Source organism: Rhea pennata, chromosome 12, assembly GCF_028389875.1.
Source record: "Rhea pennata isolate bPtePen1 chromosome 12, bPtePen1.pri, whole genome shotgun sequence".
Taxonomy (NCBI): Eukaryota; Metazoa; Chordata; class Aves; order Rheiformes; family Rheidae; genus Rhea; species Rhea pennata.
The window spans coordinates 16598730-16617240 of NC_084674.1; the positions used below are offsets into that span (position 1 = coordinate 16598730).

The 18511-nt window shown below is 41.6% G+C and overlaps 1 protein-coding gene across 7 annotated transcripts in view; it reads left to right on the plus strand.

Moving 5' to 3' along the window:
- The first annotated feature begins 1410 nt into the window (after window positions 1-1410).
- BICD2 (BICD cargo adaptor 2) overlaps window positions 1411-18511 on the plus strand; it is a 96101-nt gene continuing 79000 nt past the window's right edge. For 6 of the 7 annotated variants that reach the window (XM_062585200.1, XM_062585199.1, XM_062585201.1 and 3 more), the window contains exon 1: window positions 1412-1882. In XM_062585200.1, coding sequence (XP_062441184.1) covers window positions 1643-1882 — 240 coding nt within the window. In that variant the 5' untranslated portion in view covers window positions 1412-1642. Of the gene's footprint in view, window positions 1883-18511 lie in introns of all 7 variants that reach the window. The other variant, XM_062585204.1, reaches the window with a different exon arrangement.

Here is an 18511-nt window from a genome sequence, read left to right on the forward strand (position 1 = left end):
CCTTCCAGGAAAAGGGAACCACACCCCTGTATACATGGGTCTGTCCCCACACATTACTGCTATTGTATTTAATTTGTGAAGTAGTGGTCTTACATTCTACTGCTTCAGAAGCCTTTGACTGCCAGCCACCCTAAAAGTTTCACTGTGAAGGAGCTAGAAGCTAGGGAAGTATGTGTTGTGGTGATTTTACTTGCTACAGTCTTGCTTGTGCTAAATTTGGTTTATTTTTGATGCTGTGGTTGATACATTAGGCCCTTAAAGATTATATTTATCCCTTGGAATGCTTAAGGCTGTGTTCAGAGCAACGTAGCTATTAAAATTGTGAAATAACCCTTAATCATTCACAGATCTTTAGAATATTTTAATTGGACATACTCAATGCAGGTAAGATGCTGTACAGGTATAGTCCTGACATTTTTTTTCTTACTGCTTATACTCTAGTCCTCCAGCTCACAGAGTTGAGCCCCCTTATAACTCTTACAGGGCACGTTCCTTTTGACCTCGATCCAGCAAAGCATTTCAGCATGTGCGTAATTTACACAGAGTGATTCAGTGCAGCTCCTCACAGGATTATAGTTACGAATGTGCTTTGAATGCTTTCCTGGATCAAGGTCTCTGAGGTAACACGGAACTTCACCACATGCCCGTGAGAACTTTCCTTTTGCTTGGTTTTTGGTGACTGGTCTAAATTTTGGTGTTCTGCCTTTACCCTTCTGCCTGTGAGCTATCGATCTCTAAATCATCTTAGATATGCGGGTGAGCAAAGCAAGCGACTCTGAGATGGAGTCCCCGGGAAGGGGGCCTTCCCTTCCCGGGCCTGCGTGCCCCGTGCTAGAAGGGGGCTGCCACGCACCGAGCCTCGGTGGTGCGCGACCGAGGGCGGGGGGGAAGCGCCCGGCCAGGTGCCGCTGGCAGCGGGGGGCAGCGGCACCTAACGCCGACACACGCCTCCACCGCGTCCAGCTCCGCTCCGGAGAGGGCGGCGGCGCGCGACCGGCCCTCGCGCCGGGGGCCTGTCTGTATTAACGGCCACCGGGCTGCGCGGTGCCGCCGCTAACGGCCAAGGGCGACGCCGCCCAAGCGCCGCCAGTCACGGCCCCTCCCCCCCCCCCCCCCGCGCTCGCGGGCAGCCAACGGCCGCCCCAGGCGCCCCCGCGGGGCGGCGCCCGCCGCGCCCGGCAGGGGCCGCTCTTCTTCTCCGCCCCCCTCCCACCCCCCACGCGGGGTGCGGCCACCGCCCGCCGGCTCCCCCGCCCCCGCCTCTCCCCGCCCTCGCGGTGCATTGTGGGAGGCGTAGTCCGCGGGCGGGGCGCCCCGCGGGGCGGCGCGGGCGCGCGGACTACACGCCCCACAATGCCTCGGGGCGGGCGGCCGGCCGTTGCTTTTGAATGATTTCACTGCGGTCGGCGCTCGCGGGGAGTTTCGCAGCGGCAGCGGGGGGCTGGCGGCGCCTCACCCCGGCGCAGCTCCGCTCGCCGTTTCATGGCAGCCCGAGCGGGCCCTGCTGGCGGACGGCGCGCCATGGCCGCCTGCGGGCTGCGGCGGTTTTAAGGGCGGCAGCCGGGCTCAGCGTTCGCCCTTCCTGCCGGCCCTTCCCGCCCGCCCGCGCTGCCCCGGCCGGGGCGAGCCGGCCGCCGCCGACATGTCGCTGGCCATGGAGGAGGAGGAGTACGCCAAGCTGGTGATGGAGTCAGAGCCCGAGTGGCTGCGGGGCGAGATCAAGCGGCTCTTCCAGGAGCTGGGCGAGACCACCCGGGAGAAGATCCAGGCGGCGGAGTACGGGCTGGCGGTGCTGGAGGAGAAGCAGCAGCTGAAGCAGCAGTACGAGGAGCTAGAGGTGGAGTACGAGACCATCCGCACCGAGATGGAGCAGCTGAAGGAGGTGAGGGAGGCGCCGTGCGGCCGCGGGGGGCGCCGCCGTGGCCCGGCCCGGCCCGGCTCGGCTCGGCCCGGCCGCCCCCGGGGCGCCTCTGCCCGGGCAACGGCGGCCGTGGGAGCAGAGGGACGGAGAGGGTGGATGCGCGCTGCGGGGCCGCGCTGCTGCGGAGGGCCGCGCCGTGGCGGTGTTTAAATCCTGGCTGCGGAGCTGGCTTTGTGCAGAGCTGAGCACGTCTCTCTAATACGCAAATTATCTAACGAGCCATCTGTAGAGACCAGCGAATTAACGAGCCTGCTCCTAGGAGGTCCGGAGAAACCGTACCCCGTGCCAGGCATCCGTTTGTACCGCCCGTCTGTCCACGCCGCCAGGGCAGCGCAGCGCCTTGGCCCCGCTTTGACGTGTCTCGGAGCTCTGCGGCGTGGCTTTACCTGGAGCCGCCAGAAAGCAAAGCGGAAGCTGCTGTAATGAAGTAATTAGTAGTCTTCTGGGCGAGTCCTCCAGGGGATGGCAGACAGAGGGGCCCTGGTCTTTCCATGGGGGTCCTGCTGCTGTTAGGTTATCGGAGAGTCAGATAAGTCCCTCTGTCAGAATTTGAAGGCCTCAGTGAAACCCATCTCTTTTCCTTGTCCAAAATGAGCAATTTAAAAGGTAATTGTATTTTACCTTGAGATTAAAAGGTGACTAGAAGGCTAATGAAAAAATGCTTTACTGCCTCTAATCCTGCTTCTCTTCCTGAGGGAGGGGAGAAATGCTTTTCTTTCTCTTGTGAGATCCTAAGATAGAAAGGAATGGAAACTGGTCAACCTTTGGTCTGCTTCAAGGAGAGTGAGCCTCTTGCCTGCCTTGAGCAAAGAAGTGCAGCTCTTTCTCTCAGAGAGTAGGATGCACTGGGACTGGAGCAGTCAATAGCTTTGCTCTGGCAGGCCTCAGTCTGCTTAGTGCTATTGTCATACTCCTCAGTGTGGGAACGGGAGCAGGAATTGCAGGGGAAGGGCAGATAGTGAGGAGCAGGGTTTTTATGAGGGCCAGAATGACCCTTCAGACTGAACAGAGCAAACAAAGTGATTATTGCATGCCTGCTTTTTTATGGAGCTAGCTTAGAGAAGACTTGCATTGGTATTAATGATATGCTTAATGACAGTGTAGACCACTGTCACCAAAATAATGTAGTTGGCACAGCTTTGTGTCAGTGCAGTTCTGTGCTTTTTTAAAAAGGAAACATCCTATCTCAGGTAATTTTTAAGTAATGTAAGGTTTGTCAGACAAGATCTTGTTTTATTAGGTCAACTGATGCATAAGTCTTTCTCATTTGAGATCCTCTTCAGGTCTAGTATACTGGAAAAGAGCTTTCTTAGGAAGAGTCAATGCACAGAGTGGCACTGACATGCCAGAATATGTAGACTCGTGGTTAGTTATCTTGATGATAGAGTAGCTGATACTCTGCTAGTTTACAATATAGTATGTCCCATTGGAACTTGTTCATTTGCTTGTGCCCTTAGTTATTTTGGTGACTGTTTCTGTGCAGGCAAACCCTGTGCTGATTTTGAACAGATCTAGGCCTTGCTGTATTGTAAAAGATCTGATTTAGCTTAAGATGTGGATATGTGCGGATTTAATTGACTGGTGCAAACTGTGTCTGATTGGTCTTTGGTTTAGGTCATGTCAGTTTGAAATGGATTTGAAGCTTCATCAAAATATGTCATTTCAAAGTGAAGTAAATACTCCTAAATGGGTTTGTAAAATTTCAGCTAACCCTGTGAACCTGCTCACTTACTGATCCTTTGGACTTGTAAACGGAGCCTTTTTGCTTTTACTATGTTAAACCAGTATAAACAAAAGAGGTTAATTATTTTAATTGAATAGCTATAAACATGTTAACTAAATGCAATTTAATTTGATGTACCAGCCTAGATAAAGTGACTTGAAACTGACTTAATTACAACGATTGAAATATCAGTCGAGGTGTTAGGAGAGAGTCACAAGAGCTGAAGCTCGAGGGAACAAAACATCCTTAACCCGTTTAGTATATGGGATGGGGAAACAGGACCCTTCAAGGTGAATTAACTGGCCCGAAGTGGCTCAGCAAGCCAGTGCCTGAGCTGTGAAAAGAGGTTGGGTTGCCTTAGTCATGGGTAATGCTTTATTCACTGGGCCATACTGTATGTGCTTGGGCTTTATGTATTTTGTTTTTCAGATAGAAAAAGGCTTGAATGCAACTTCTTTTCAGATGTTTATAAATGAGATTTTTTTTTTAAAAAAAAAAATGAAAATAGTAGTATCAGCAATGATTCACTCCTGTTTGCTTTTATTATTCTCAAGGATTTGCTTTGTGTGTGCATGTCCTGTTGTAATTAAGTCATAACCTGGGAGGCAGACAATTCTGGGAACAGCTTGAGGACTCTGCTGTTCAGCCTACGCAGGGAAAAACGTTGCTCCTCTAGCTTTCTTATGATGCTATGGAGGAATCTGGTCTTCATTAGATCTGCTAAAACTTTAACAGATGTATGAAGCATGTTCTCAGAGGAGTTTATCTTCTTTGCAGTTTATGCTGCCTCTTGCTTTTCTTGGGCACAACTAGAAGAGTCTTGTGCGTAAGATTTGCCACATGTCAAGCTCCAATTTAGAGGAATTCCAGCTTAGTTTATCTAAATTTGTTCCTGCAGAAGCAAGCAATTGATACTGAAATATCTACCTCGAAAAGGGGCATCTCTTGCTGCTTAATTGTGATTACAAATAGGCTTTTAAAATACAGCAGTTCTAGTCTTTTTAAATCTTGCTTTTTTCTTGTCTAATGCATCTAGAGCCCTCAACAGTACAACGCCATATTATGCCATATGCCGTGCAAGCATATAGCAGTCTCCTGCTGGGAGTTGCTGCAAATTTGGATATACTTTAATTTGTTTCCTGGTATAATGCACCCCCTATTATGACCCCTTCCTGTCAGAGGCACGTGGGCTCTGAGCATGGAAACTGTACTGATAGTTTGTTGGAACAAGGACTTTTCTGCTACGGCTGTTACAGTGTCTAGAGTTTTTTGTCCCCTACCAGGGTACTTCTCCCCAAAAGGTTGTGACAGAGTTCTATAGCCTTAACCTCCACAGTTTTATGAGCAGGTGACATCCTTAGAGCTGTACTCTGTTTTGTGGAGGTATCTGTGTACCCCTTGTATTTGCAATTCAAATTTTCCTCATGAAGCAAAGCAGCTGTCCTGTCCCCACACTGAGGCTTCACATCAACATCTTCGGGGCCTGTAGTGAACTGTGGACTCTTCACTGAGTTTGTCTTTTTTTTTTTTTTAATGATCATATGCTGACTTGTATTTGATATCTTTTATGGTAATTTGTGCTTTGTTCCTCTATTTTTATTCAGAAGAACTAAAGATTTAAGTATGAACCGTCTGCTCAGGTAAATGTAATAGTTATCTTGGTCTTACCCTTGCTTTTGTAAAATGATACCTACTTGAAACTTTTATTAAAGTTATATATATTATAGACTATATATATTATAGTCAAAAATAACTTTTTCCTAGTTCAGATAATAGGTTACTTTCTTGCAGTAAAATACCACATCACATCATACATATACATATTATATGTATTTATATTTATATTTTTTTTCTTAAAGCTGAAGTAATAGAGTTGTTTTAGTATGCTGCATTCAACCAGGAAGTCATCCTGCAAGCCTCTGTCTGCAATGGAGCTAACCATATAAAACTACCTACATGCCTGAACCAGCTCTTCTGTATTTATGAGGAGGATATGTGGGATCAGGTCTTTGAGCTTTATCTCTCAAAAGTGATTGTCTGGGGATTCAACTATTGACATTCTTGATGATTTGTAGAAGAATATGGCTTGGAATGTTAGCTCGCGAAAGGAGTTATCTGCTTCGTTACAGACTTCTGAGTTGCATTTGAGATGTCAGTTAGATTTATAGCTAACTGTTTAGGTTGTATTGGTGATGGTAGACTCACATTTAAATCCCTTGGAAAATATGGGCATGATTATATTATGAATTATTTATTTTTGTAATAATGTAAAAGTATGTGAGTAGACAATGCCTTTCCTTAAAGTATGTGTCAGTATATCACAGTTAATGTCAAGGCCTTCTTTGTTTATGAGCTTTAAAGAAAAAAAAGAAAAAAAGGGAAAATGTTTGAAAAGATAGGGAAAAGAGAGGTAATAAAACTAGCTTCTTGTCCTCCCTCCCCTCCCTTTAACTTTATCTAGACTATAGTCTGCCTTTTAAAATTTCCTCCTTTTTTTTTTTTTTTTTTTTTTTTCCCTCCTTTCATCCAGTGTCTTGAAGTTGTGCTTCAGGAAAGCATCAAAGGCAGCTAGTTTATAAAACCAGGTGCATGGTAAGAGTTTTATAGATAACTGCCTGTCTGGGTACACATGTGATGACCAAGCTAATGCACACCTACTGCTTAAGTGCTGAACATTTGAGAAGAGTACAGCAAATTCATTTTTTTAAGGAGAGGAAGACACAAAAGAAAAATGGGAAACAAGTCATTAGTTAACATAAAATATTCTTTTGAAAATAACTAAGGAATGCCTAGAAAGAAAGGAGTGAGTTGTATGCAACAGTTCATTATCTATAGGGTGGCAATGGCTCTCATTTCTGGTTTTTATTTTTAGGAATTGGCATTCATTGACTTTATTTCATTATATGAACTCTCACTAGAGAATTCCTGGATAGATCTTACAAATTATCCTTGAAAGAAAAGTTAAGATAAAACTGGGTGGCAGCATTTCTCACTAAGGTGAAGTGGGACATACTATGCAACAGGGATATGTGCCTAGGCAGTAACACTTGTGATGTTCATATGAATATACTGCTAAAATAGTGTACTGTATCTGTGCTTACTGCCAGAAGTTTTGCTTTGGTTAATTCTCTTACCTATGTATGTAACAGTTAATTGGCTATAGGATACTTGATCCAGAGTGTTTTAACGTTTTGACTGTGTACATCAGAAGTGAAGAGGAAATCATTCCTTTTCCTCTTGGAAAAAAAATATATATACCTTATGCACAGGCATATAAGCTAGTTACTGAAATGACAATGATTTTCCTCCCCAGACCTATCTACTTTGAAAGCATTTTACAAATTGTGCTGCTGTGTTGTCATGTTCATTTTGTGTGTAGGAACATAAAGGCACAAAGAGACTATAGAGAATAGTCACATAACAAGCCAGTGGTAGAATAGGGTTAAATCCTCTGTGTCTGTAGTTCAGTGCTTGCTTGACTAGCTCTTTCCATTTAATCATGGTAAATAGTTATGTTCAGTAATAATACCTCTACGACCATAGGTACATGTCTGCAACCTCCACCTAACAAATATTCAAACATAATTTTGATTGCTGTTGAAAACAAAAGGAAGAACGTCTATGGCTTGTGAGATTACATCTAACCATCCAGTGCTGTTAAAAGGAAAGGGAAGGGTGTGTAAAAAATAAAGGAAATATTTTTGTTTAAAATAGGTTAGGTTGGACCAAACATTTCTAGTTGTACATATATACATTTGGAATCAAAAAACACTACTGCAAATTTAAGTTGGGGAACTGATAACAATTTTGCATGTAATAATGGAAAATACATACATTTCTGTGAACTTGTCTTGTGAATTTAATGATGACGTTGTTACTTGGATAGACTCTTAACACCTGCCATATCAGAAATGTAAGAGAACAGAATTGTTGACTCTAAGTCAGAAACTGAAAGCTGTCATGGGGAGAGTGAACTATTCCCCCTGGAAATGAATTTCATTATCATACTTTAGTAAATCAAGATTGGTTTTCTTTAAGAATACATCAACCATTAATTTTGACCTGGTACGTTTGCAGCAATATGCACATTTGCTGCTGTGTTTTGGAAAAACTACTTTTTTTCCCATATCCTTACTTTGAAGAAAACATGAAGCTTGAATGAAAAGTTAAACATTCCATTTTTTCCTGCTGTACTAGAAATAGTAACCTATGAAAGTTCATGTTGCTAATGTTTCATTTTATTCCAGAGTGTTGCTTGGATTGCTGCTCTTGAAAATCAGAAATAGTATTATGCTTTGAGAGAAATGATGATTTGGGATTCTTCTCATGAAATTGCCTGATTTTCTTCTGGTGCTTTTTTCTCCTCTGTAAAATTCACACACTCTCTCTCTCTCTCCGTGTGTGTGTGTTTGTGTATGTATATGCATGTTATGTAATGGAATTTCAGTAAATGTTTGGGTGAGTACTAAGTACTTTTGAGTGGAATGAAACTATTTAAAAAACAAGCTGCAGAAGTAGAGGTTTTCTTTAAGCTGGTGTAGTCTCATCTGGGAGCTGTGACTTAGTGAACCGTGGCTTTTGTTTTTGAACTTTAGTTCTGTGATGCTTGTCTGTCTGCCCCAGAGTGAGGGCTGTCTTTGACCATCTAGCAAACATTAGATAGCTTGTTTCCAATTTTCTAGTTCTGACTGAACTCAAGGTTTCATGGTACAGAAGTTTGGCAGTGGTAGTCCCATGTGCTGCGTATTTTTTTCCTGGAAGTGTGTCAGTACTGTGCTCGCTGTGCCTGTGGATGGGATACCATGAACCGCACCATGGAGCTGAGCCAAACTTTCAAAAAAAATTTTTTTTGTGATATTGGTGATAGCAAATTTATTTTCTTTTAAAATTAGGTCAGTTCCCTGATTTGAGTCACAGATGCACTGCATGTGGCTGTGCAGGTACTACCTTGCAGTAGTTTGGAGCAGCTGCAAACAGGTGATGAGAAGAGCATCTTAAACTAATACTGCTGTTGAGCTTTACTGTGAAACCTGTTTTGCCTAAGCAGAACAAATATTAGGCTGTGAAATTTGCAGCCTGCACAGCTTACATAGGGGTCGTTTTCTTTGTCTGTTGAGAATGAGCAATGCTTCATTAATGTGACAGTGTTACTGTAAGGCTCACGAGGGTTATGGTAGGGCTCTGTGTTGGAATGTAGCCTCTCTTTCCCCAAAGAGAGCTTTGGCTAGTGAAGACTCCGCTATGGCATCCCGCAGTCCTAAGTGAGCGCTCTGTGGGGTTTGGGATGGTGGGCTGTGGAACAGGTGTTCAGAGGGCATAGAGGCAGAGGAACCACCCTGTATGGCTGTTCTTTGCAAGAGGAATTTGGCATTGACTACTACATGCTGGGAACCACAGGTGCAGAGATGCAGCAGGGAGAGCTTTCTGCAGAGTGGTTTTGTTGAGGACTTGAATGAACCTGGAGAGGTTCTGGTGGGCCATGCTTCATCAGTTCTTGCTATGTGTTCATCTATCCCCAACGTATCTGTTTGTACTGCCGCTGATTTGTCAGATGTCCTGCCCATAGACTAGAAGTTTCAAGCCTACAGTCATCAATGTTTCTTTGCAAAGGGGCTTTCTTGCTGCTATGCTACGACGATACTTTCAGTTTACTCATTTCCAGTCACAATTCTAGCTTGCCATATCCAAATTGGCTGGAACAAACTGTGGTTTCAGGAGTGCTAATACCTGGTTTATTGCTTTGAATTTGGGAACATTTTTCCTCTAATCTGAAAGAAAATTCTAATGATTTGGAAAATTGCCTATTTTTCCTAGGAGGGTGGCGAATGGGTGAGAATAGCAGTTAGCAGGTCTGTGCTCTGCAGTGGAGTTAATGGATTCGCCATTTCCTCTTTCACTCTACTGTATTTGAGGTTGTGACTAATCTGTAGCAGTGTGGGGCCACAAGATGACTTCCAGAGGGTGATTCATCCTCCAGGCATTCATTTGCTTTCTTTCTCTGCTTTTGGCAGACTGCAGAGAATTGTTTGTTCAGATCTGGTAACCGAGCAACAGAGGAATATAACATGGAGTTTGAAATATGATCCACAAAACCTTAGCAGAGGGAAGTGACATAAACAAACTTTGCCATCCTAATGAATGTAGGAGCTTTCATTTCAGAGAATACTGAAGTTCAAGTCTAATAGGTGCAGAATTGTGCCTTTTTCATTTTTTCCCATGCCTTCAGCTCTCTCCTTCCTTTTTCCTTCCACTTTCCTCTCTCCAGTTTTCCCTACTCCAGCCGAAATACATAATAGGCAGCAGATTCTGCTTGTGCAGGCTCACTTGTGACAGGCTGACTCTGCAGGTAGGAGGCATCAGAAGAGTCTGCTAGAAGGTGAGAGGTACCTTGTCTATAAAACAAAAATATTTGTCATCAGAGCTCTGGGGAAGCAGGGAATCGTGTAGTGTCTAGATGGCTCTTTACAAGGGAGGTTGTTGTGCTTGGCTCTGGGGTCTGCATGCCTGGATAGGGGCCTAATCTGGAATTCTGGACCCAAACAAAGTTGAAGCACCAGTGTTGAACACTGTCCAGTCCAATGCTGCAGTCTCATGGCTCTATTGATACTTGGTCAGGGGCAGCTGTGCCATCTTAGGATGTGCATAGCTCTTGCTGAAATGAATGGGATCTCCCCTGAGTGGGGTGCAAGCCCAGGTTCTTGGCCACCATGGTTTCTGTCTCCTGAATCTTTGTTCTTACCGCTTAATTGCTGTCAATGTACAGTCTGGGATTTCAGCAAACTTATGAAGTGATGCAGCTGAGCACTGTAAGCAATGAAGTGATATCTCAGTAAATTAATTAGGAAGCCTCTCGTCAGATTTGGTCTTCAAATGCAGAACAGAATTGGTCATGTAGGTTAGTTCTACTTCCTAGGCCAAGAAGCGTATTGACTTACTGGATGAATAAGCTTATTTCTCCATTATCACTATAAACTGAACAGACACATATGTACTGCCCTCTGACCTGCCCAAACCAACTGGGTTTTATTGCTTCTTGTGCACAGAGAATTTCTTACGTCAAGTTTTAGTCCCTTTATGAGGTCAAAATCCTTTTAGTTTTGAAGTACTCAAGGGATAATGTTTGTTTGGAGGTTGTTTTGTTCTGCTGCGCGAGTGAGGGACAGCACAGGACTGTAAGCTAGAAGGGGTTTTCCTGTGCTCTCTCCATACAAAGACGTGTGTGTGTCAAGAGGGAGATTTGGTGGTAATGACTAGCGTGGCTGGATGTCATGGGATTGTCTGCAGTCCAACACAGCCTTCCAGCTCGGCCTTGATAGAGGGCGTGGGTCAGATTTTTCTATGGTATGATTTTAGGAAGGAAGTGGAAAAAACATGCTTTCAAATGGTCTCTGTATAATTATTTTGTGGCTTTCAGTGATTACATTTGGAGAGGGGGTTCTGCCCTCTGCCTCACCTCTTGTAGATGAATTAGACTGCTCCTGAGAGGCAGTGAGCAAAAGAAAAAAGCTAATGTGGCATATACTAGCAGCTTTGGCACATAGTATGAAAGAAAAATTATTCTGCCAAAACTTACTCCTCTAAATATATTTTCATCTCTGATTTAGTTGAAATCATTTAACAGTGTTCCTGATTTAAACTTTTCTTTGTGACAATTTAATCTAGTAGTTCTGAGAGAATTATATCAGTGCAAATAAGAGCTCCAATCTGGTTTGTGTTTTGGTTCACTGTTCAACAGCAGTGTGAGCAATTCCACTTGATTCAGTTTGCTATTTTCATAAAGTATTTGTTTTTAATCAGGAAATAGTTAAAAGAAAATATTCTGAACTATTAAAAGCAGGTAATCATTTTTAGCATAGATGCTCTTTTTTGAAGTGAGGAGTAGGGTTTGATTTCTTAGCTGTATTGTATGAGAACTACTCTTCGTTTCAAGCTCAAATTTTCTTCTTTCTCCTTTAGATTTATATAAGTGTACACAACAACTGTAATGGCAATAACAGTGAGGCTTGACTTATGAGAAGATATGCTTTTTTTCCCCCTTATCAAATACGTATTCTTCCATATGATTTTTTTTTTAACTCTCTAAATCTTGTGACTTCAGTTGTAGACATTTCTTATTGCAGAAGTCTATGTTTACATGTTTGGTAAAGTTTTAATGGTTTGTGTTCTGCCAGTCCACAGGGCTGAGACATTCTCCCACATCTTAGAGCTGCAGTGGTAGACAGAGTGTTTAAAGTAGAATTTGCATTTTGAATACAGCAACATATTTAGTGTGACGAAGTGTATAAGAAAATACAAACCCTTGTCCACCTCCTGAAGCATCAATGCCTTTAAGAAGGATTTGTCTCGGGCTTGTCCCATAGAAAAATACGCTGATTTTCTTTCCCTCCATTATAATAGCATGATAAGCTTTGTGATCTTAAATGAATAAATGCTCCAGCTTTTGTCAGCCAGCTTTCTGGTCTTTCATAACAATATGGATGGTTGTTTTTAACTTTGAATGGCTGGTTGGTTTTCAAGATGAATGAGTCCTGTCATGTAAAAATCTGTCTCGTGTACATAACAAGCCTAATGTGAAAGTGAAATCTTTAGCATACTGTATAGCTACTCTAAATCTGCATTTAAATAATGTAAATGACTTAACTTCAAGCGCATGAAAACCAGAACATTTTGTTAAGTTGGAAAATCCCTTTGCTAAGAAAGGTTTATTCAGCGTTGCTTGTGTGTGTGGAGGTCTCCCTTTTATGAAGGGAAGGAGGAGATAGGCACAGTGGATCACAGTATCATCTGTTGTATTACTATGTTATTTTTAGCCTTGCCTCTTAATTTCTTTCCTTCCATACCTTTAATAAGAATCTTATTTTTAAATCCAGACTTCTTGGATTATTTTTGTGTAATTGATATGATCCACAGTAGTTTTAAAACATTTTTTTTCACTCTGTGCAAGGATATAGTGGTCTCTTTCCTCTTGGCATTATTTGTGATCAAATCCATTTCAGACGGGTAGGAGGGCCACTGATCTGTCAGCAGTAAAGCTTACATAGAGTGCAGGATGGCAATTTGCTTCTCCTAGTTAATAAGCCTTTTCTAACTTTTGAGTACTCGGCTGTGACAGGAACACCCAGGACATCAGTAGGAGCAGAGACCAGTCCAATGTGACTTTGATTCTTAGATGAGTTATGACAGTCTTGGCAGGAAAAAAACAAACAGAGGGTGACTTCAGAAAACATTAAAGGCTTCTTTTCTGCCATGTGCTGGACCTGCACTAAGCATAGAGATCTGTGTTCTTACTTTTCTAGGAAACCTGTTCTGGAGAGAGGAACCTTAAAAAGCTGCATCTTTTGCTTGGGTACAGTTTTCATAGGCAGCACCTTGGCTTTGGCTTTGTGTGTACAGAAAATACATTGGCCAGTATTACTGGTCTTGAATTTAAAAAAAAACCAAAAAAACAAAAAACAAAAAAACAAAAAAAAAAACAAAAAAAAAAAAACCAGGAATTCAAGCCTTAAAAAAAAAAAAAAAAAAAAAGAAAAAAAAAAAAAGAAAGAAAAAGAAAGAAAGAGGGAAAATTAGGTTGTTTTGCTGCTTCTATGCAACCCCAAAGGCTAGAAAGTAACTGAATGCCCACTGCATTTTCCTCCCAAAGAGGAAGAGTTCCATGACTTTAGCAGTTGAATTTTAAATGTGAAATAATTTAAGAACCCTGACAGTCATGATACAGTTTTGTATTTGCATGTACAGAGTGCTTAGTGAGCAGCTAACCTTGTACAGTTGATGTTTATACACCTGTTGATGTTTATGCCCCTGATATTAACAAATGTATGCACAAAATCATGCCCTTTATTCTGTGGATGCTTTGAGTTTAATGTGAGTTAGAGCTTGTGTTTTCAAAGACCCTTTGTCACAACTCCTCTAAAAACAGCAGAAAAGCTGTATTGTGCTTTAAAAAATGGGAGATTCAATGGGAATGCAGACAGTTCCTGAAATCTAATGACCAGGATGGCAATGACCTCTTTTCTCTGCCAACAGCAAAATTATGTGCTAGCACTTCCTGGGAATCGTGCCTCAGTGTTTGGTAGGAAAGTGAGCAGGCTGTAGCATGGAAGTTTGCTGAGACACCCTCATAAATACTTGGATTTTATTCTGCAGTTGCAGCACCGTATTTTTTTCCTTGTTTTTCTCTCTCCTGTATTTCAAATGAGTTGGGAATGTTTTATGGGCAGGAAATGGGAATGGCTGTTTTGTGAACACAGCTGTTTTATTTAAAACCTAAACCAGTGGATGGGTGTTAAGCTCTCCTTTTGGGAAATGGCCAAAAAACTTGATGGAATAGCTCATTTGTTTTATAAAGCAGCAAACTTAGTTTTAAAACTATTTTCTTGTGATGCTGTAAACTACAGATACAACAGTTCCCTTACCATATCAATGAGGATATTAAGGATGCTTGCAAGAGTAAATTGAAAGAAAAGTATTTAAGATTTTGTTTTACTACTGGACTTTAATCTTTATTAAAAATCATTCTTTCTGTATTTTCTTTTTTATAGAGATTGAATTCCTTATTCTTACTACATTCACCAGAAAGGAAATAGGTCTTGAAATTTCAAAAATTTATTTTCAAAATGAAGCTTAAAGTATTTATGCAATTTTTGATTAAACTCTCTTAAATACAGTCCATTAGATTAGTGTACTCTCACATTTTGTGGTACAGTATAGGCATGAATGGATGGACTTGGCTAATTTAATGTGACCTTAGTGAACCACATTAAGAAATCTCTTTGAGTAGATTAAACCTAATAATTGAAAACACAGATTTCCTCATGATACAAAACTAACACAATACAGATTTTTAAATTACATTGAAACCTAATAAAGCATGGATGTATATTGAATATTTTGCAGCAGGAGGCAGCTACTTGTATTTTTGTTCTTTACTTTCCGTGTTACATATACGCATATCTGGTTAATTCTAGCATTACGAGAAGATTTAAAAAGCTCATCTCTTTCTTTTTCCATGCAACAGCTAGAGTAAACACAAAAAGACCTTCAACGTGCTGCTTTTTAAAAAACATATTTTGAAACACATTTACGATCTTTAAGGATTTTTTTAATATACAGTGAAAGAATGTGTAAATCAGTCTCACGCATAGATCTTGGTAGCTGCCAATTGAATGAGTAAAGAAGGGTGTAGAGGTCCAAACTGAGATATCAGCTAGAGAGTGCTTTTAGCTTTAAATCCTTATTTATGCTGAGCTTTATCAAAACATTCCTCATGGCTGCCCAAGTGCCATATTCAACAGAAACCTCCTTCCTTCCACTGTTCCTGTGGTGAAATACATTTCAACTTTGCGTGATACCTTTCACTTTTTCTTGCTCTTCCGAAGTTTGAAAAGGATGTTTATGCAGCTTTCTTTTCTGCTTACTGGATAAACGTTCGTGGAGAGCTCTATTGGAGCTGTCAGCGGGTTTTGAAGGCATCTTTCTCAGAAGTGAGTGTGTAGTTCTGGAGCCACGTCTCTGAGTTTTCAGTTGTTCTATGCTTAGTGTTACAAGAAGATTTTGCTCTTCAGTTCAGTGTGTTCCATCCGATTACACTTGTTGAGTTCAGTCTCCTAATTTAATAACTATCCTTTTGGTAATCTTGTTCTGTCTTGTAATTTCTTCGTGCATAAGATAAAAGGAAGTATGTGGAAAAGACTGTCTTTTTTTCATAGTCTTTTCTCAAAGGGTGTTTTTCTTTCTCTTGCTTTCCTACCTGTCCCTATATTTATTGTAAGATTTTGTTCTCGAGTCACAGTCCTAATGGACTTGAAAGAGAAAGGAAATCTCTGAGGTCTGGAGGTATTTGAAGCTGGATGGGCTGGACAGCATGGGTGGGAGGTAGACTTATCTGAGCCCCCTGTTCCCCTTAATGACAGGGAGTTACTGCCGTAGCTTTGTTAAACAAACTTTAGCCAACTCCAACCTCTTTCATTCTTCTTGGTCATATGTTCCTTTCTAAACCCATAGGGGTTTTGTTTTGTTGTTGATTGTGAAATAACTGAAGCTGGAGAGCAGAGTACTTTATGTAACTTTTATAAAGCTGCTTCCTCCCCCCTTTTCATAACAGATTTTCCATTGTTGTTACAGTGCACTTTGGGTTCTCCGCATAGTTCTTACTTTTGTTCTGTGTGTAGTCTGTGTTGCGATTTTCTAATGTTCCAAAATTCTGAGTGATTTGCGTAAAACTTACAAGGTGAAAAACAGTGGGAGGAGGAGGATTTAATTTTAAGTCTAATGGCTGAGGAGATGCAGCAAACAAGAGGGTAGACATTTTGTTCTTCAAGTGGAAGCTAAAGTTTTTACTTAAGTCTTCAAGAGTGAAGGCTTACAGTTAAATAATGGTTTTAAATTTAAGATTAGTGTTAGTCTGTTACAGCCCATCCTATTTTTCTTGGAATGCTAGCAGTTGCCATGGGTAACCCTTGTTTTCAGTTATCATGTTTTGTATTGTAGGTGTATATATAATAACCATTAAATTGCAATTTCTGTATTTGCTGTATTAAAAATACTATAGCAATGTCACATGTACAAGCATGTGAGCAATTGGTTTAAAATGAAAATGACAAGCTTTGGCCCCAACTACCAAGCCTAAAGTATAGTTAGCAGGGAAGTAGTGTTCTACCCAAGTAATATCTAGACAATATAGTTGTTTTGCTGTCTTGATTATCTTTAAATACTAGCCTACTTCAAATGAAAGCTTATCTTTGCAAGACAGGTAAGTTTGTCAGTGGTAGAGAGTGGATGGTGATCTTACAGCAGAAACAAGTGTTAATTGCTTGATGCTTATATGCCCTTTTCTTGATCAAGTGGTGTTTTTTCTTGAGTGGAGCGTGCTGGGTGCTGTACTGGTATGGGACAGCAGGGTGAAAGGGAGGTATCCCACAGCTCAAGTGCTAACAGTTGTTGTTGACTGTTAAACTGCAATGAGTGAACGTATTTTCTGTGTGAGAACCATTGCAGTGGTTTTAGGCCTGGGTATGCAAAAAGGCTCAGAGAGGTACGTTTTGTGGTAGGAACTGGCACGTGTGTTGCTGTACTCCTCTTGGCTCTCAGATGCAACTTTAGGGTTTTGAGTATAACACTTGGCAGTTCCCGTGTGGCACAGTTAATGGCTTCATTCCAGCTGTATATGACTCTGACACAATAGGCATTTTAAGTAGTAGGTAGTACTTTTTTGTATTTGCCAGTACAGTTCGTGTTCTGTACGGCAGCACCAATTCAGGAAGCTATTTTAAGGTGGGCTGAAGCCAAAATATCCAGAGTAATCCCTGGGAAAGGAGACTGCTTGCACTTAACTGGCTGAATTTGAGTTGCATTGGAGGAAAGGAGGTGTCCTCAAAAGGAGTAGGGGGGAGTTGTGGGGTTTTGTTTGTTTGTTTTACAAAAATAAACCTCAGTCTGCTCATATTCAAGCTTTGTTCTGATGTCCCTCAGTAGTCATAGAAGGATTTAAGAGCGTGCATTTTAAGATACTTGAAACGATTCCAGCTATGGAATCGTTTAGCTCTGGTATCTGTTGTATTTATGTTGCTACAGAATAGTCTATAAAAACTAAAGACAAAACCACAGCACATATGTAAGTAACCACAAAATCAACACTCTGTGTTTGAATTATTTCCTTATCTTCTTTTCTTTGCCTAAAGATGGAGCATCCAGCTTTGGAGATATTCTAAACTGGATTTGACAATATTCTGAGCAAGCTACTCTAGGTGACTCTGCTTTGAGCAAGGTGGTTGCACTAGGTAATCTGCAGAGGTCCCTTCAAAGCTCAACAATTTTGTGATTTTGTTATTCTGCAGTTTAATTGTTTACAGGCTATGTTTTATAATATGCCTTTGGTTGGGATGCAGTTCTCAAGTCTGAACTCTTCCTTTTATGATTTTTTTCCCTCCCTCTATTTTTAGTCACAGTGAACACTGGCTGAAGGATTAAGTAGCTGAGTCTACATTTAAGCAAATGGAGTATGTGAGATATGTTAACTGTTTGACTGGATTTCAGGAGGACCAATGGTATGCTGACTGCTGTGATACTTCCAGCCTTACCTCTTAGGAAAGGAATGTGGAGATGGGTCTGCATTTAACAGAAGTGTCTGGCCCTTGACAGACTTTGTTTTATTCCTATAGTTGTGTTTTGTGGGGATTCTAGTAATCATTTTTACTTTAATGAAATTTGAAGCCCATTGCCCCACCTCTATATGATTTGCATTATTTTACGCTTTATCCCTGCAGACTGCTGTTTAACTTCTACAGTGGTCTCTGATGAATTATGTACCCCTCTAATGGGGACTAGCTAACCTCGATGGGGTTCTAAAATAGCAAACACTGTATTCTGCTGTTGGAGTCCAGAATGAATTCTGATCAGGTGAGCCACAATTGGTTATGTTTCTCCATCCTGCTGGGTCAGCAGCTGAGGTGAGCGCAGTGGTGACTTGGAGAGAAATAGTACATGCTCAAGACTGTCCATGGCCAGTAGAATCAGCTTGGAAGTATAGATCGTAGTTCGCAAGTCCTTCTCTCTGAATTTTGGGATTTTTTTTTTCTTTTTTAAGGAAACTGAAAAGGTTTTTTAAGGACTGGGATACAGGCTTTATATCCAGGCTGCTGGAGTAGGGAGGGTTGAATGCAGGGCTAGAGTGGAAGCTTGGAGGAAATCTTTCCCGTTGAAATGTTCCATTTGTTAGTGCCCCACAGACACACACTAGTGGCAAACAAGATCATGGTTTTACAGACAGTGTTATGTCTGAGAATCTAGTAAGCCCTACTAATAAATCGATTTAATCTATCTGTGGAAGGACAAGGGAGAAAGACGTCTCTACTTAAAAGGTTCTGTGT